This window comes from Megascapheus bottae, chromosome 9, assembly GCF_031878675.1.
Source record: "Megascapheus bottae isolate mThoBot1 chromosome 9, mThoBot2.hap1, whole genome shotgun sequence".
Taxonomy (NCBI): Eukaryota; Metazoa; Chordata; class Mammalia; order Rodentia; family Geomyidae; genus Megascapheus; species Megascapheus bottae.
Window position 1 is genome coordinate 68,032,481 of NC_143517.1, and position 18,865 is coordinate 68,051,345.

The window sequence follows — 18,865 nt, forward strand, 5'->3', positions numbered from 1 at the left end:
GCTGTCCTGGGGGTGTCCTGGGCTGCCTTGGGAGTGTCCTGGGGGTGTCCTGACTGTCCTGGAAGTGTCCTGGCTGTCCTGGGGGTGTCCTGGGCTGTCTTGGGAGTGTCCTGGGCTGTCCTGGGGGTCCTGGGCTGTCTTGGGGGTCCTGGGCTGTCCTGGGGGTGTCCTGGCTGTCCTGGGGGTGTCCTGGGCTGCCTTGGGAGTGTCCTGGGGGTGTCCTGGTTGTCCTGGAAGTGTCCTGGCTGTCCTGGGGGTGTCCTGGGCTGTCTTGGGAGTGTCCTGGGCTGTCCTGGGCTGTCCTGGGGGTCCTGGGCTGTCTTGGGGGTGTCCTGGCTGTCCTGGATGTCCTGGGGGTGTCCTGGGCTGTCCTGGGGGTCCTGGGCTCTCTTGGGAGTGTCCCTAGGCTGTCCTGGGGGTGTCCTGGGCTGTCTTGGGAGTGTCCTGGGCTGTCCTAGGCTGTCCTGGGGGTCCTGGGCTGTCTTGGGGGTGTCTTGGGCTGTCTTGGGGGTGTCCTGGCTGTCCTGGGGTGTCCTGGATGTCCTGGGGGTGTCCTGGGCTGTCTTGGGAGTGTCCTGGGCTGTCCTGGGGGTGTCCTGGGCTGTCCTGGGGGTCCTGGGCTGTCTTGGGGGTGTCCTGGCTGTCCTGGGGGTGTTCTGGGCTGTCTTGGGGGTGTCCTGGCTGTCCTGGGGTGTCCTGAGCTGTCCTGGGGGTTCTGGGCTGTCCTGGGGGTGTCCTGGGCTGTCCTGGGGGTCCTGGGCTGTCTTGGGGGTGTCCTGGCTGTCCTGGGGGTGTTCTGGGCTGTCTTGGGGGTGTCCTGGCTGTCCTGGGGGTGTTCTGGGCTGTCTTGGGAGTGTCCTGGGCTGTCCTAGGCTGTCCTGGGGGTCCTGGGCTGTCTTGGGGGTGTCTTGGGCTGTCTTTGGGGTGTCCTGGCTGTCCTGGGGTGTCCTGGATGTCCTGGGGGTGTCCTGGGCTGTCTTGGGAGTGTCCTGGGCTGTCTTGGGGGTGTCCTGGGCTGTCCTGGGCTGTCCTGGGGGTCCTGGGCTGTCTTGGGGGTGTCCTGGCTGTCCTGGGGGTGTTCTGGGCTGTCTTGGGGGTGTCCTGGCTGTCCTGGGACTGTCCTGGGCTGTCCTGGGGGTTCTGGGCTGTCCTGGGGGTGTCCTGGGCTGTCCTGGGGGGTCCTGGGCTGTCCTAAGGACCCTCTGAGTGCCCAGAGTCCCGAGTCAGGATGGGAAGCTGGGGTGAGTGCCATGCTCCATTGCTCAGACCTATGACACAGCAGACACCAGGAGGAGGCCAGCCCCTCCCATGGCCTCAGCAACTGAATGGAGGACTAGGTGCCCGGGGCACTTGGTGCTGGGAACAGGTCTGACGGGCCGTGGGTGGGGGGAGGGCAACCGGAGGGCCGCTGGGTGGCTGCGCTGGGCCGGCCCACACCATGGAGGAGCTGACGCTGGCCATCTGGATGTCTCTGGTGTCCGCAGAGCTGGTGGGCAGGGAGATGCCAGGCAAGGAGCGGGCAGAGGCACCCAGCCAGCTGGTCCAGCATGCCGTCCACCAGGTGCCACCTACAGTCTTCCAGGATGGGAACCTGAGCTGCTTCCAATGCTTCAAAGCCAGAAGCAAGAGCCAGTGCCTCCCCACCAAGTGCCGCCAGGGCCAGCAAGTCTGCATTTCCCACAAGGTGGTCATCTTCACCCGTGAGTCCACTGCAGGCCCCTGCCAGGTCCTGTGGCCTGCGAGGTGCAGAACTGCAGGGTGGCGGTAGGGGAGGGCCTGGAGAGAATGGTGAAGAGCAGGCTAGCCCTCGCCCCGTGGGAGCAGCACCAGGCGTCGTGTAGACGGGGAGCTGCGGGAGTGCATGTGGCTGGCAGTGCTGGCCTGGAGAGTTCCCGGGGCCATGCCCAGCCCGCGGCCATGCCCGCCCCGCACGCAGCCTCCTCCCGGGGCCCCAGGTCCCAGGGCTGGCTGGAGCAGGATTCACTTAAGAGATGCACTGGTGAAATGCAGGCTGACTTCAGCTTCCTCTTTCCCTGGCAAGGATCCAAGGCCAGGCTCCTGTCACGCAGGCTCCTCTCAGGGCCTCTGTGGCGTGGTGGCCCTCCTCCGGTGCCTTCGAGGCAGGTGGAAGCCACAGGTGGGTGACCCAGGCCCCCGGTGGCCTCTGGCTGCCTCCCTCCCAACGCTCTCCCCTGAGAAGAGACGGAGGTGTTAGCAGTGCTCCTTGGCGGCCAGGCCCAGCTGCCCAGAAGGAAAAGCCCGTGGCACCTCTGCCCTCTCACCTGGGACTGGGGTGCAGCTGCTGTCCCCTGTCTTCCGCAGAATCAAAGAGGGGAATTATCCTGAGTAAGCGCTGCGCCCTGCGGTGCCCCAACTCCAACAGTGTGTTTGAGTGGTCGCCGGTGCCCGGCCTGCAGGCGAGAATCACCCGACGCTGCTGCTCCTGGCCGCTCTGCAACGTGGCACCCGCTGCCCTGGGGGGGCTCTGGGCCCTGCCAGGGGGGCTCCTGCTGCCCGTGGCCCTGGGCGTCATCTGGACCCTGCTGTAAAGACCCTTGGACTGTGGCTCTCTGTCCCAGGGCGCATCCTGCCCACTCCACCGCCGTGCCACCTCTGTTCCCACCAGGATGCCCCGCGCTCTGTCCCATGGGAGCTGACCAGGAGGCCCAGCGGCGGGAAGGGTCTGGAATCTCCACAGCTGCAGCCAGACCCTAACCCTGCTCCACCTCCCACGTCTGTCCCCTCCACACAAGGTACCTGGGCAAGGGAGCACTGCAGGGGCTCCCATGGGGCCGGGCCAGGACCCACACTGCTCAAACAGAAGCAGCTCCCTCTGCCCAGCCTCACAGGCCCCCCTCCTCTCCACACACACACACACACACACACACACACACTGGGCGAGGCCTCTGTGACTCTGTGAACAGGGGACTGGCTGTCCCTGCAGCCTGTGTGTGGCCCCAGGGAACAGCGTTTGCCAGGCTCTGATCCGGGTCCTAGCTGGCCACCTTCGATGGGGAGAAGGGAGGGCAGCAGTGCCACACAGGCCCGAGGCGGGGGCTGGCGGTGCTCAGTTCCTGGCTTGTGTTTGGTGGAAGGTTTTCTTCAGGAAGTGAGGCCTCGTGGACTTGGCTGGGCTTCTGGCCTGGGAATGGTGAGCAGGAGGCCCTGCCGAGCTCACACAGGAGGACTGGGGAGGACCAAGCTGGAGTCACAATGCGAGGCCCACCGCCCACTCCCTGACCTCCCCCAAACGCCCTCCTTTCCCAGGCCTCATAGTCTTGCAGAAACCACGACATGCAACTCATCCTGCTGACATTCCCCTGCTGGCTTGGAACAGTGTGATAAAATGTGTGACCCTGGAGGTGGCGCTGGGGCTCAGAGTGCAGGGCGGTAGCCATGAGCTGAAGAGCTCAGGGACAGTGCCAGGCCCAGAGTTCAAGTCCCACGACAGACAAAAAAAAAAAAGGTAAAATGCATGACATTATGATACAGAGTTCACCAAAAAGATGATTTTAAGATGGTGTATTTGTGTGTGTGTGTATATGTGTGTGTGTGAACCCTGGGGCTTGAACTTAGGGTCTGAGCACTGCGTCTGTGCTTTGGTGCTCGAGGTTAGTGCTCTACCACTTGAGCCACATGTCCTCTTCTGTGTTAGTTGGAGATAGGAGCCTCATGGGCTTTCCTGTCCAGGCTGGCTTCGAGCCATGATCCTTAGATCTCAGCCTCCTGAGTAGCTGGGATTGGAGCTGGAAACCTTTCTACTTTTTCTGCGCGTGCAGTTGGCATTAAAGTGACCAGATTCAACACTGCACGCCTCCTCGCCGCGAGTCATAAAACAAGTCATGGTAGGGTATATTCAATCTTCTAAACTTGGCGGAGTTTCTTTAATTCGAATTTCATCGGTTTTCACATGAATATCAGTTGTTAAGTTTAGACCTAATTTCTTTTTTTTAGGAGATGCTGTTATAAATGTTAGGATTTTTAGATTTCAGGTTCCCCTGGTGTGTTTCTGACCTATATGAATGCTGATGGTATTGACTTATTATTGACCTTGCATCCTTGTTCCACTGCTTCTCCTGCCCCCCAGTCCTGGGATTTCACTCAGGGCCTTCTCAAGGCGAGCGCTCTACCACTTGAGCCGCAGCTCCACTTCCGGCCTTTTCTGTGTATGTGGTACTGAGGAATCCAGCCCAGGGCTTTGTGCATGCTAGGCAAGCCCTCTATCACTAGGCCACGCTCCTGGCCCCTCCACACCTTTTTAACACTAAGATGTGTGAACTGGTTCACTTTCACATTTGCTGCGAGGAAGCTCAGCCTCACACCTGCACCAAGGATGCCCTCTAACCCTAGGTCCAGGCCGGATCATTCCCTGCCTTTTTTTCTCCCACTGACTTTGTAGGCATTTGATTTTATGATTCATTTTTCTTGCCACCTAACATTTTTGTGGGGAGTCTGAGGTTCTGATGGCTGAACTCAGAGCCTTACAACCTGTAAGATATGTCCCTCTACCAGTCCAGTCCTGCTTTTTTGGTGGTTGTTGGTTTTTCTGGTTATTTTCAAGGTAGAGTCTCGTGAACTCTTCTTCCAGGATTGGCCTTAAGCCACCATCCTTCTGCTATCAGGCTCCTCACTGGAATGACTGTCTCCACAGAAGGCCCTTGGTGAAGCAGCTCTCATTCCTTCTCCATTCCTGAAATCTCTGAATTGCCACTGCTCCTCCTCCTCCTGAGTCCAAGGCTGAACAAGAATATTTTTTTCAGGGGCCGGGAGTTTGGCCTAGTGGTTAAAGTGCTTGCATAGCATACATGAAGACCCAGGTTCGATTCCTCGGTACCACATACATAGAAAAAAGCTGGAAGTGGTGCTGAGGCTCAAGTGGTAGAGCTCTAGCCTTGAGAAAGTCCAAGGACAGTGCTCAGGCCCTGAGCTCAAGCCCAGGACTGGCAAAAAAAAAAAAAAGAAAAAAGAAAGAATATTTTTTTCAGACTCCCTATAAAAACACAACTTACCAAACTCAGGAGGACTCGCAGAAGCTGCTGGTTTGCATGTTGGGGACACAGGAAGGACTCGGTGACCTCAGTGGAGAGCTGGTGGCACTGCATGCTCCCAGACTGCCCTGTCTGTGGCACAGAACTAAGAGTGAGACGGGTCAGGATGCAAACACAATCTGCAGGGCAGAGCTGGACTGCAGCCGCTCAGACCTGCAGTCCTAGCTACTCAGGGGCTAAGCTCTGAGGGTCTGTTTGAAGGAGTCTGATCACGAAAGTTCATGCGACTCCTATCTCCAGTGTACCCCTAGAAAAGCGGGAACGGTGCTGTGGCTCAGAGTAGTAGAGGGATAGCCTTGAGCAGAAAGGCTCAGGGACAGTGGCCAGGCCCTGAGTTTAAACCCCATGATGGACAAAAAGAGAAAACCAAGGTCTGGGGCCTCCCTCTCAGTCTCCATTCTCCAGAGCTCAGCCCGGTAGCCCAGCCCCAGGCCTCTCCACCACAGCAATTAGCTCATCAGCTACTGAGGAGATGAGTTCTTAGACTTCCTCTTGCCCAGAAGGGTAATGAGAAGCAACACAAGCCTTCATTTTAAACCGAAGTGGTAGCTGGTTGAGGAAATGCACAGATTTAAAACAAAACAGACACAGAGAGGCTGAAAATTAAGAAACCCTTTGTTAGATTTGGTACCAAGAGAAAAATAAAAACTTAATAAAACCCAAAGGAAACGAACCATAAAGCAATACAACCCTCTCCCCCCCACACCAAAAAAAAAAGTGTGATTTGATGAAATCAGAAAGCAAAATATTACAGAGCCCACTAGAGGCCCAGACAATAAACACAGACCAAGGCTGCCGGGGGCCCAGGTACTTGGGGGCCAGGTGGAGTGAACACAGGACAGGTCATGTCAGAACTTCCTGCCCTCTGAGGTGGGTGCGTTTTACTGCGTGGAAGTCACACCTCTCAGTAGAGTTGACGCCTCAATCATCAATAGAAACTGCAAATGCAGCTGGGCTGCGTGGGTTTGGAGTCCACACTAACCACGGACTGAAGCTCAGACGTCTCGTCACCCAACTGTCGCACAGAAGGGATCTCTCCACGACTTCAAATAGCCACATATTTGATCAACACAGTGTAAAAGTCACATTTTAAGCTCTGCTTTATCGTTCAAGTTGATCTACGTCTTCATTGTGTATTATATATGTAAACTATGCAAACATACATACACAAGTATCTGTATTTATTTAGAAGGAATCGAAAGGAAGCCTGGGAAGTTGCCCTGTTGAGAGGTGATGGAATCTGAAGCTCAGGGGAGAGTGAGGCACCGTGGAAGGGAGGCCTTGGTGAAGGCTCCTCCCGGACGCCTGTGTGCCCGGGGCTTGTGTGAGCTGTTCCCTCCCTCAGAGGTGAGCGCCTGATGGAACACATTGTCACCTCTGTCCCTGCTTCAGGGCACAGAGGCCGCTGCACAGCCGGGGCCCTGAGTCATGAGCCAAACCAGGGTCTGGCTGCCCGCCTGCGGAGCCAGAGTCTCGTTGCACCGGCCGCTCTGAGAGGGAAGGAAGCCCCGTCACGTTCCCTGCTCTGAGAGGGAAGGAAGCCCTCTTACATTCCCTGCGTCTGGGCCCAGCCAGGTCCAGTCCCCATGTGGAGAGAGACCCTCGTGCCAGGAGGCCACCACGCCCAGCCCTGAGCACGCCCTCCCTGCCTCCCCTCCACCAAGCCCTCTACCAATCAACCATGGTGCTGCTCACTCTGCCCCCCCCCCTGCCATCTAGGCTAGGTGATGTCCCTGGTGGGAGAGGCCCAGACCCACTGGAGACCCCATCTCCTTCTTTCTGAGCCTGGCAAGTCTGAGTGACAGTGATGCCTCTGTCCTTGGCCCAACATTGAGGGCAGAGCCATTGCCGGGCTTTCCTTGGGAAACTGAGGCAGGACAACGCATGGAGAGCGGTCCTCCACCCCCTCTGGGCCAGCCAGGTGGGAGGGGGGTACAGATGGAGCTCTGGGTCCCCAGGGAGCCCAGCAAAGGTCCCAGCTGGCCCCCAGAACACCGGAGGACAGCAGCCTGAGCCGTGGGGAGATGCCAGTGACCCAGTCTGTGTGTGGCCTCTCTGCTGCGGAGGATTGACTCAGGCCGGCACCATGCCCTCACCGGAGGTGCCCGCCACACACTGCGTGACACAAGGCCACGATGGTTCACCCGGAGCCTGCGGAGGGCAGTGGGTCAGGCAGGGCAGGTGCCCAGCTGCTTCACAGCGGGGACGAGTGTGAAGATGGAGGGGCCCATGGCCCGTGGCCGGCACGTCATCTCTCATCACCCTCCCTTCCTCCCTCCCTCACCCCTGATCCGTCCAGGTCCATCCAGTCAGCAGGAAATGACTACAGGGCAGCGGGGGGGGGGGGGGGGGGGAGGGGAGGGTCGACCTGGAAACAGGGCTGCAGACTCAGAGGAGGTTGGAGAAGCGATGCCAAGTGTTCCAGGGAGAAAAGGGGGTCCGCTCTGGGTGACCCGGAGCCCCCAGGGTCCTGCTAAGAATGCCTCATCCCCCACAGAGCTCTGCAGCCCCAGCCCCCCAGCGGCTCTGGGGTGGCCTGGGCTTCTGTCATGGGACAAGCCACCCCCCCCACACTGCTGCAGCTCCTGCTGAGAGGGGGCCCGGGTGTGGGGCCAGGCCAGCCCTGGTCCAGGTGGGGAACTCGAGCCCACACCCCCTCCCCTCTGCCCACACGCTTTGCCCACACGGGACCGTGTACACTAGCCTCGCCTGAATGGAAGCATGGAGTGAGGTCTCCAGGACTCATCCGAAGGCAGGGAGCTGGAGAATTCTGGTCATTTCTTCTCCTCCAGTCACCCCGGCAAGAGAAAGGCCGGGAAGGACACTCCTGGGCGCTCTCGGGTCCCCGGGAGGAGGTCTCCAGGGTGCCAGCCAACATGAGGGAGTTGGAGCGTGAAACAGGCACAGAGGAAGCACGGAGCTAGGGGTCCAGAGGTGACTGAAAGCTGGGAAGGTTTGGCAACTCGGTCCCTCTTTTTTTTTGGTGGGTCATGGGCCTTGAACTCCGTCCTACCCCTTGAGCCACAGCCCCACTTCCTGTTTTCTGGTGGTTCATGGGAAATAAGAGTCTCACATTCTTTAGTGCCGGGGCTGGCTTTGAACAAAGATCCTCAGATCTCAGCCTCCTGAGTAGCAATGGTGCCTTGCCGGGGCCAACCGGCAGCAAACCAGGGTTCGCAGATTGGGGTTCCTGAAATCGGGGGCAAGGACTAGGAAGAAATAGAAGAGAGACAGACACACCGGGTCCGGGATGTCCGCAGTCCAGGCAAAGACTGCCGAGACTGCCGCGTTTATTTTCCACTCCCCCTTCTTCCCTCCTCCTCTCCCAGGGAACCTCCAGGTGTTACATTCATATGGTAATTCTCAGGTCATTTACATAGAATAGGGCCAGAAAGCAATAAGACAATAAAGCCATTGTCTGATGCAAGTCAAGGCACAGTTTGATTCCACTCTGGCTCCCAACAGTGCCTGGCTGCATTTTTGTGCAGTCCTTTCTCTAAGCCTTGCGGCCACCTTGAAATCAAGGAAGAACCGGCAGCACCTCCACAAGGAAGGAGTGGACAGAGCAGGCAACCCCGAAACAGGGCCAGGGGCCCAGGCTGCAGACGGCCTGGCGCTCGCTCGCCTGCTGCGCAGCCGGGCTGGGGTTCTGCTTCCATCTCTGCGTAAGCAAGGCAGAGTCTCTCCACGAAATCTGGGCGCAACATTTTTGCGATTCTATGACTGGATCTCACATACTTTCTCACCTTCCTTGTTTCAAAGTATAAAGAACAAAGTGCCCCTTTCAAAGGTAATAGTGTAGCAAAAGAAACCACCTGCGAGCTATCATTTCCCCTGTTTCAAAGTGTAGGTTCACCACGGTGAACTTCCCAGCACCCCCCCTGGAAGCCCCAGCCCACTGCGTGGTCACACTCCACCCCTGCTCCTAAGCAAACCTTTCCTCTCTAGGCTTCCCCGGTGCCCACATCCTCGATTCTGCAGCTGTGGCCTCAGGCCTGGGGTGGCAGGCCTCAGGGTCGGGTGCTCTGGGCCGGCTGTAGTTTGGGCTACGGGAGCTATGGCCTCCACTGGTTTCAGGCTCGGGCTGACGCAGAACCCCAGAATCTCAGCTGCCCTCAGGCGGCCGCTCCTGCTCCTTGAGCCACAGCTGGGCCAGTGTCCTGCCTGTCCCCAGGGCCACTGCAGGGCGAAGCCCAGCCCTGCAGTCCACTCAGGACAGGTCTCCCAGTGTCTCAGCCACTCCAGCCCGGTGAAAAGATTTTCACAGCCTCTCTGACCACAGTTCTTCCGTCAGCTGGAATCCCACCACGGTGGGGCCACAGCCAGCGCTTGGCTGCATGTCACGGGAGATGGGTTTCGGGCCTGTCAGCCGTGGCCATGTCAAGCACAACCCCCCCACACGCACGCACCCACCCACACATGCACACGCACGCACACCCACACATGCACACGCACGCACACACCCACACATGCACACGCATGCACACACTCACACATGCACACGCACGCTTCCTTCTCTGTTGGGGACGGACTGTGGGGGTCAATGACCTTGGACCACACAATTGTGTTCACAAGGAAGTAGCTCCTATGATTTTGGGCTGTGTCGATAGCTTCTCATTTAACCTGTTTGGGACTTGATACTGTTTGTATGAATGTAGCCCCTTGTTGGGAGCCAGAGTGGAATCAAACTGTACCTTGATTTGCATCAGACAATGGCTTTATTGTCTTATTGTTTTCTGGCCTTATTCTGTTTAAATGACCTGAGATTTACCATATGAATGTAACACCTGGAGGTTCCCTGGGTCTCAAGGAGGGAAGAAGCTGGAGTGAAAAATAAACGCGGCAGTCTTTTCCTGGACTGCGGACATCCCTGACCCGGTGTGTCTGTCTCTCTTCTATTTCTTCCTAGTCCTTGTCCCCTATCTCAGGAACCCCAATCTGCGAACCCTGGTTTGCTGCCGGCTGGCCCCGGCAGCCCCTGGCAGTTCCCAAGTTTAAAGAAGTGTATTTAGGGTCAGAACTGGAAATCAGCTGGGCTGCAGACCTCCCGGACCCCATCTGTTTGTCTCTCTTCTGTTTTTTCCTAGTCCCCGGCCCCTGTTCCAGGAATCCCAATTTGCTGCCGGTGGCTCCGGCACCTCTGTAGCAGCCTCGGGAAGTGGAGGAGGGATGCCCCCGCGCCCGTGGCGCCAGTGGCCTCGGGCCCATGGGGTCATCGGGCAGAGCTGGGCCGCTTCTCTGGACCTGCCTCAGTGTGTTGGGGTCGACTGGGAGGTGGCAGGACATGTTAATCAACAGCGTAATCATCGATGAGGCTGAAGGGCCGGTGACCCAGGCACCGGGCAGGGGTGCGGCGGGGGCGGGCAGGCCCGCAGCTCCTCTCCGGGCTGCACCTCACAGGCGCTTCACCGTTCTGAGACAAATACTTAAAAGTGCTTTTGCTGAAACGCAGTGACTCCTTTCTTACTGAAGCAGCCAAGTTCCTTGGAAGCAGGGCACAAGCAGCCCTGCTGGCCTCCGCTTTGCCTGGCTCCTGTGGCCAGTTTGGAGCCATCTTGGAATCCAGGACGCTGGGCCGCTCAGCAGGCACCAAGGGCTCTCCATGGACAAAGGCCTCGCCTGGCGGCCCTGAGAGGGCGGCAGCAGCCGTGTCCTGCCTGAGTCCAGGGTGGCTTGAATTGCTTAGCACAGGACATATACAAATGGAGAAGGGCAACCAGGCCCTGTGGCTCATGCCCGTCCTCCCGGCTACTCAGGAGGCTGAGATCTGAGGAGCCTGTGAGACCCTCCTCCCCAGTGCTCACCAAAAGCCAGGAGTGGAGCCATGGCTCAAGTGGTAGAGCTCTAGCCTTTAGCAAAAAAAAAGCTCAAGGACAGTGTATCCAGGCCCTGAGTCCACACCCTAGGACACACACAGACACAGACACACAGACACACAGACACACAGACACACACACACACACACACACACACACACACACACACACACGGGCGGGGAGGGCAGAGATGCCAAGCCTTTCCCCCTGCTTCTACTCCCCACAGGGCCCTGGGGCCAGGCGGCAGCGCTTGTCAGCCAAGCATTCTAGGACCTGCTCACCCGTCCCTCACATCCAGCTCCACCTGCAGTGCTCCGTGGCTGCACTGCTTTCCCTGAACGCATGGCTGCTACGGAGCCGCCTCACCCTCCACCTCACCCCAGGGACACCAGCAAGCATGGCCCTCCCCCGCCTGACCTCTCGGCCTGGCCGTCTAGGGACGGCCGAGCACCCCCGGGGACCCCAGGCTGAAGAGAGTCCCAGGAGGAGGGGCAGCTCGCCAGCTCCCGCTCCCCCTCTCCTCAAACCAGGCACAGCTTCGAGGGCGGCAGAAAAGGGGCACCACGGCACTTGTGAAATGCAAAAGCTTTGAGTTCGCAAGTTGTCACCTTGTGGTTGGTAGATCTGATGGCCACCAAACCAGACAGCACTTCCACCCTGGAGCTGACTCTTCAGAGAGGCCAGAACAGGAACCTGGGCCCAGCGGCCTGGAGCTAGAGTGTCAGCCTGAAACCAAAGACGGCTTCCCCTGCGCCCCTCAGGTCCCACCGCCCCTGCCCCGCAGAAGGGACCTGCGGCGGCCACGCCTCCTCTGCTGTGGCTGCTGTGCCAGATGGTGGCGGCAGAGGGCGTAAAAGCACCCTGCAGGGCCACCCTGCATCCACCAGGATGGAGGGGCCTTCCTCCTGAACTCAGGACTTGCCTTACTGCATGCCAGCTGGCCTCCGCCAAGAAGCCATAACCCCTCTCCTCACCCGCTACCTAGGCTCACAACATGGCACCAGCCCCAGCCCGGCTCTGGGGTAGCCACTTCCCACCCTGGACCCACACCTGCTGGCAGGCACTGGACCCACCCCTCCCAGGCTCTCAGCCCCCCTCCCAGGGTCTCAGCTTTTCCCAGGGTCTCAGCTCCTCCCAGGGTCTCAGCCCCTCTCCCAGGCTCTCAGCCCCCCTCCCAGGCTCTCAGCCCCCCTCCCAGGGTCTCAGCTTTTCCCAGGGTCTCAGCTCCTCCCAGGGTCTCAGCCCCTCTCCCAGGGTCTCAGCTCCTCCCAGGCTCTCAGCCCCTCTCCCAGGGTCTCAGCTTTTCCCAGGGTCTCAGCTCCTCCCAGGGTTTCAGCTCCTCCCAGGGTCTCAGCTCCTCTCAGAGTCTCAGCCCCTCCCCCCCAGTGTCTCAGCTCCTCCCAGGGTCTCAGCTGCTCTGCCTCCAGGTGACAGCTGCATTTCTCAGCCTCCACTCTTGCTCCTCCCTTCCCAGGGGAGTGGGAGCAGACTATCTTCTTTAATTCTTTGTTCCTGTTGTAGAACCCAGGGAGACAACGAGACATTCCATGTGCGTGCAGGTGCAGTGAGTACCTTTTGTGAGATTCCTGCGTACACAGGCAGCGTGGTGACCATCCCTCGTGGGTAAGTTAGCACGTCCACCACCAGCATAGTTCTGTGGGGAGGGCCTGTAAGATCTGCTTTCTTAGCATCTGCCACCTGGACAGCGTGTGGCTATCGGGCACCACCGTGTGTCCCCAGAACCCAGGCCTCCTCCCCGCCGTCTCCCTGCTGCCCACCTCAACCGGGGGCCCCTGCTGCAGGCAGCCTGGGGCTCAGGCTCCCGTGGGAACAGCAAGTCCCCGTCAATTCAGCACAAATGAGGGGACACAGGCGTGGATGAACGGACCAGCGGAGTCCCCGGAGTGGAGAGGGACCAGGCCAGCTACCGGGAGGCTCAGCGAGGCCCCTGGCACCAGGGCCTGACTTTAATGCTGGCAACACGAACATTTGAAGGCTGTTTGGGATAGGCCAGAGTTTGACCCCTGTAGTCACAGGGGCGAGAGGACACAATGTGGCCATCGCCAGATAGGATGGCCACGAGGGACCTCACCTGGACCACCTGTGACCACCAGGAGGGCAGAGGGAAGCGCTGGCAGGGCTGGGGAGGGCGGCCAGGCAGGGTCAGCAAGAAAGCATGGCTCAGGCCACCAGCAGGGGCCTGTGACCCTGGAGCCCAGGCTTGCAATGGCCCTTGCCATGCGAGCCCAGGGGAAGGGGGAAGAGCTGCCACCACCTCCCCTGATCGACTGCGGACCAGAGCAGGGCCAGTGGCCAGCAGTGGAGAGGCCCCCGCCCCGGCCAGGAGGACTGGACTCCAGATGAGCTCCCTGGATCATTCTGGAACACAGACACCCTGCCCAAGCCGGCAGGGACTTCCGAGGTCAGCGCCCTGGCTGGCTGGGGCTCGTGGCTGCGGCCTTGACCTCCCCCCCTCTGGGACTGTGCAGAGCCCTTGTGGGCAGAGCCACAGCCAGGCTCAAGAGCCCACAGACCTCGCCGGGCAGCAGCCAGCATGGGGTCAGAGCTGACCTGACCGCATCCTGGGAATGCACAGAGGAGCCGCATTCGGCCTCAGGTGAGTGGCCACACCTTCACGGCCCGGTGGCCAGACAGGGCTGCAAGAACACAGGAAATCATGGTGGAAGCCGGGATGGATATGTACGAGCTTGTCATTCCACCTGTGCACACCAGAGGGCACGCGCCTCCAGAGCCGAGGCCGTTCCCCAGGGCCACCCCATAGGCCACTCGGTGACCTCTGAGGCCCTTGAGGTCAGGTGGACAGTGACAGGACTGCCCCCAGCAGGTGTGAGTCCAAGCAGGCACTGCTGCCACTAACAGCTGAGCTCCAGGAAATGGACGCCACCTTCCCCTGGCCAGGCTGGGCACATCATCCACGGAGGACAGGACATCCACAGAGGACAGGACATCGACGGAGCACAGGACATCCACGGAAGACAGGACATCATGGAGGACAGGACATCCACGGAGGACAGGACATCATGGAGGACAGGACATCCACGGAGCACAGGACATCATGGAGGACAGGACATCATGGAGGACAGGACATCATGGAGGACAGGACATCCATGGAGGACAGGACATCCACAGAGGACAGGACATCATGGAGGACAGGACATCCACAGAGGACAGGACATCCACAGAGCACAGGACATCCACGGAGGACAGGACATCATGGAGGACAGGACATCATGGAGGACAGGACATCCATGGAGGACAGGACATCCACAGAGGACAGGACATCATGGAGGACAGGACATCCACAGAGGACAGGACATCATGGAGCACAGGACATCATGGAGGACAGGACATCATGGAGGACAGGACATCATGGAGCACAGGACATCATGGAGGACAGGACATCATGGAGGACAGGACATCATGGAGCACAGGACATCCACAGAGGACAGGACATCCACAGAGGACAGGACATCATGGAGGACAGGACATCATGGAGGACAGGACATCATGGAGGACAGGACATCATGGAGGACAGGACATCACGGAGGACAGGACATCCACAGAGGACAGGACATCCATGGAGGACAGGACATCATGGAGGACAGGACATCATGGAGGACAGGACATCATGGAGGACAGGACATCATGGAGGACAGGACATCCACGGAGGACAGGACATCATGGAGGACAGGACATCCATGGAGGACAGGACATCCACAGAGGACAGGACATCACGGAGGACAGGACATCCACAGAGGACAGGACATCCACGGAGCACAGGACATCCACGGAGGACAGGACATCATGGAGGACAGGACATCATGGAGGACAGGACATCATGGAGGACAGGACATCACGGAGGACAGGACATCCACAGAGGACAGGACATCCATGGAGGACAGGACATCATGGAGGACAGGACATCATGGAGGACAGGACATCACGGAGGACAGGACATCCACAGAGGACAGGACATCCACGGAGCACAGGACATCCACGCAGGACAGGACATCATGGAGGACAGGACATCATGGAGGACAGGACATCATGGAGGACAGGACATCACGGAGGACAGGACATCATGGAGGACAGGACATCATGGAGGACAGGACATCCACAGAGGACAGGACATCACGGAGGACAGGACATCCACAGAGGACAGGACATCCACGGAGCACAGGACATCCACGGAGGACAGGACATCATGGAGGACAGGACATCCACGGAGCACAGGACATCCACGGAGGACAGGACATCATGGAGGACAGGACATCATGGAGGACAGGACATCATGGAGGACAGGACATCATGGAGGACAGGACATCCATGGAGGACAGGACATCCAGAGAGCACAGGACATCATGGAGGACAGGACATCATGGAGGACAGGACATGCACAGAGCACAGGACATCATGGAGGACAGGACATCATGGAGGACAGGACATCATGGAGGACAGGACATCATGGAGGACAGGACATCACGGAGGACAGGACATCCACGGAGGACAGGACATCCACGGAGCACAGGACATCATGGAGGACAGGACATCCACGGAGGACAGGACATCATGGAGGACAGGACATCCACGGAGGACAGGACATCATGGAGGACAGGACATCATGGAGGACAGGACATCCACAGAGGACAGGACATCACGGAGGACAGGACATCATGGAGGACAGGACATCACGGAGGACAGGACATCATGGAGGACAGGACATCCACGGAGGACAGGACATCCACAGAGCACAGGACATCACGGAGGACAGGACATCATGGAGGACAGGACATCACGGAGGACAGGACATCATGGAGGACAGGACATCCACGGAGGACAGGACATCATGGAGGACAGGACATCATGGAGGACAGGACATCATGGAGGACAGGACATCCACAGAGGACAGGACATCATGGAGGACAGGACATCCACGGAGGACAGGACATCATGGAGGACAGGACATCATGGAGGACAGGACATCATGGAGGACAGGACATCCACAGAGGACAGGACATCCACAGAGCACAGGACATCCACGGAGGACAGGACATCATGGAGGACAGGACATCATGGAGGACAGGACATCCATGGAGGACAGGACATCCACAGAGCACAGGACATCATGGAGGACAGGACATCACGGAGGACAGGACATCCACAGAGGACAGGACATCCACAGAGGACAGGACATCATGGAGGACAGGACATCACGGAGGACAGGACATCATGGAGGACAGGACATCCATGGAGGACAGGACATCCACAGAGCACAGGACATCATGGAGGACAGGACATGCACAGAGCACAGGACATCACGGAGGACAGGACATCATGGAGGACAGGACATCCACAGAGGACAGGACATCCACAGAGGACAGGACATCATGGAGGACAGGACATCACGGAGGACAGGACATCATGGAGGACAGGACATCACGGAGGACAGGACATCATGGAGGACAGGACATCCACAGAGCACAGGACATCCACGGAGGACAGGACATCCACAGAGGACAGGACATCCACGGAGCACAGGACATCCACGGAGGACAGGACATCATGGAGGACAGGACATCCACGGAGCACAGGACATCCACGGAGGACAGGACATCATGGAGGACAGGACATCATGGAGGACAGGACATCATGGAGGACAGGACATCCACAGAGGACAGGACATCCACGGAAGACAGGACACCCACGGAAGACAGGACATCCACGGAAGACAGGACATCCACGGAGGACAGGACATCATGGAGGACAGGACATCCACAGAGGACAGGACATCATGGAGGACAGGACATCCACAGAGGACAGGACATCATGGAGGACAGGACATCATGGAGGACAGGACATCATGGAGGACAGGACATCCACAGAGGACAGGACATCATGGAGGACAGGACATCCACGGAGGACAGGACATCATGGAGGACAGGACATCCACGGAGGACAGGACATCATGGAGGACAGGACATCATGGAGGACAGGACATCATGGAGGACAGGACATCCACAGAGCACAGGACATCCACGGAGGACAGGACATCCACAGAGGACAGGACATCCACGGAAGACAGGACATCCACGGAAGACAGGACATCCACAGAGGACAGGACATCATGGAGGACAGGACATCATGGAGGACAGGACATCATGGAGGACAGGACATCCACAGAGGACAGGACATCATGGAGGACAGGACATCATGGAGGACAGGACATCATGGAGGACAGGACATCCACAGAGGACAGGACATCATGGAGGACAGGACATCCACGGAGGACAGGACATCATGGAGGACAGGACATCCACAGAGGACAGGACATCATGGAGGACAGGACATCATGGAGGACAGGACATCCACGGAGGACAGGACATCATGGAGGACAGGACATCCACAGAGGACAGGACATCATGGAGGACAGGACATCCACAGAGGACAGGACATCCACAGAGGACAGGACATCATGGAGGACAGGACATCACGGAGGACAGGACATCATGGAGGACAGGACATCACGGAGGACAGGACATCATGGAGGACAGGACATCCACAGAGCACAGGACATCCACGGAGGACAGGACATCCACAGAGGACAGGACATCCACGGAGCACAGGACATCCACGGAGGACAGGACATCATGGAGGACAGGACATCCACGGAGCACAGGACATCCACGGAGGACAGGACATCATGGAGGACAGGACATCATGGAGGACAGGACATCATGGAGGACAGGACATCCACAGAGGACAGGACATCCACGGAAGACAGGACACCCACGGAAGACAGGACATCCACGGAAGACAGGACATCCACGGAGGACAGGACATCATGGAGGACAGGACATCCACAGAGGACAGGACATCATGGAGGACAGGACATCATGGAGGACAGGACATCCACGGAGGACAGGACATCATGGAGGACAGGACATCATGGAGGACAGGACATCATGGAGGACAGGACATCCACAGAGCACAGGACATCCACGGAGGACAGGACATCCACAGAGGACAGGACATCCACGGAAGACAGGACACCCACGGAAGACAGGACATCCACGGAAGACAGGACATCCACGGAGGACAGGACATCATGGAGGACAGGACATCCACAGAGGACAGGACATCATGGAGGACAGGACATCCACAGAGCACAGGACATCACGGAGGACAGGACATCATGGAGGACAGGACATCCACAGAGGACAGGACATCCACAGAGGACAGGACATCATGGAGGACAGGACATCATGGAGGACAGGACATCATGGAGGACAGGACATCATGGAGGACAGGACATCCACAGAGCACAGGACATCACGGAGGACAGGACATCATGGAGGACAGGACATCCACAGAGGACAGGACATCCACAGAGGACAGGACATCATGGAGGACAGGACATCACGGAGGACAGGACATCATGGAGGACAGGACATCCATGGAGGACAGGACATCCACAGAGCACAGGACATCATGGAGGACAGGACATGCACAGAGCACAGGACATCACGGAGGACAGGACATCATGGAGGACAGGACATCACGGAGGACAGGACATCATGGAGGACAGGACATCCACAGAGGACAGGACATCATGGAGGACAGGACATCACGGAGGACAGGACATCATGGAGGACAGGACATCACGGAGGACAGGACATCCACAGAGGACAGGACATCCACGGAGCACAGGACATCATGGAGGACAGGACATCATGGAGGACAGGACATCCACGGAGGACAGGACATCATGGAGGACAGGACATCCACGGAGGACAGGACATCATGGAGGACAGGACATCATGGAGGACAGGACATCATGGAGGACAGGACATCCACAGAGCACAGGACATCCACGGAGGACAGGACATCCACAGAGGACAGGACATCCACGGAAGACAGGACACCCACGGAAGACAGGACATCCACGGAAGACAGGACATCCACGGAGGACAGGACATCACG

At 58.4% G+C, this 18,865-nt stretch overlaps 1 protein-coding gene across 1 annotated transcript; it reads left to right on the plus strand.

Annotated features, from left to right (window-relative positions):
• Positions 1-1,438: 1,438 nt before the first annotated feature.
• Positions 1,439-2,549, plus strand: Ly6l (lymphocyte antigen 6 family member L). The gene is made up of 2 exons (XM_090338752.1): positions 1,439-1,700; positions 2,323-2,549. The coding sequence occupies exons 1-2, from the start codon at positions 1,439-1,441 to the stop codon at positions 2,547-2,549; spliced, it is 489 nt and encodes a 162-aa protein (XP_090194878.1).
• The last annotated feature ends 16,316 nt before the right edge of the window (positions 2,550-18,865 follow it).

Coding starts and splice junctions, on each gene's coding strand:
- Ly6l (XM_090338752.1), top strand. CDS start 1,439: ATGGAGGAGCTGACGCTGGCCATCTGGATGTCTCTGGTGTCCGCAGAG. Junction 1,701..2,322: donor CAAGGTGGTCATCTTCACCC/GTGAGTCCACTG, acceptor TGTCTTCCGCAG/AATCAAAGAGGGGAATTATC.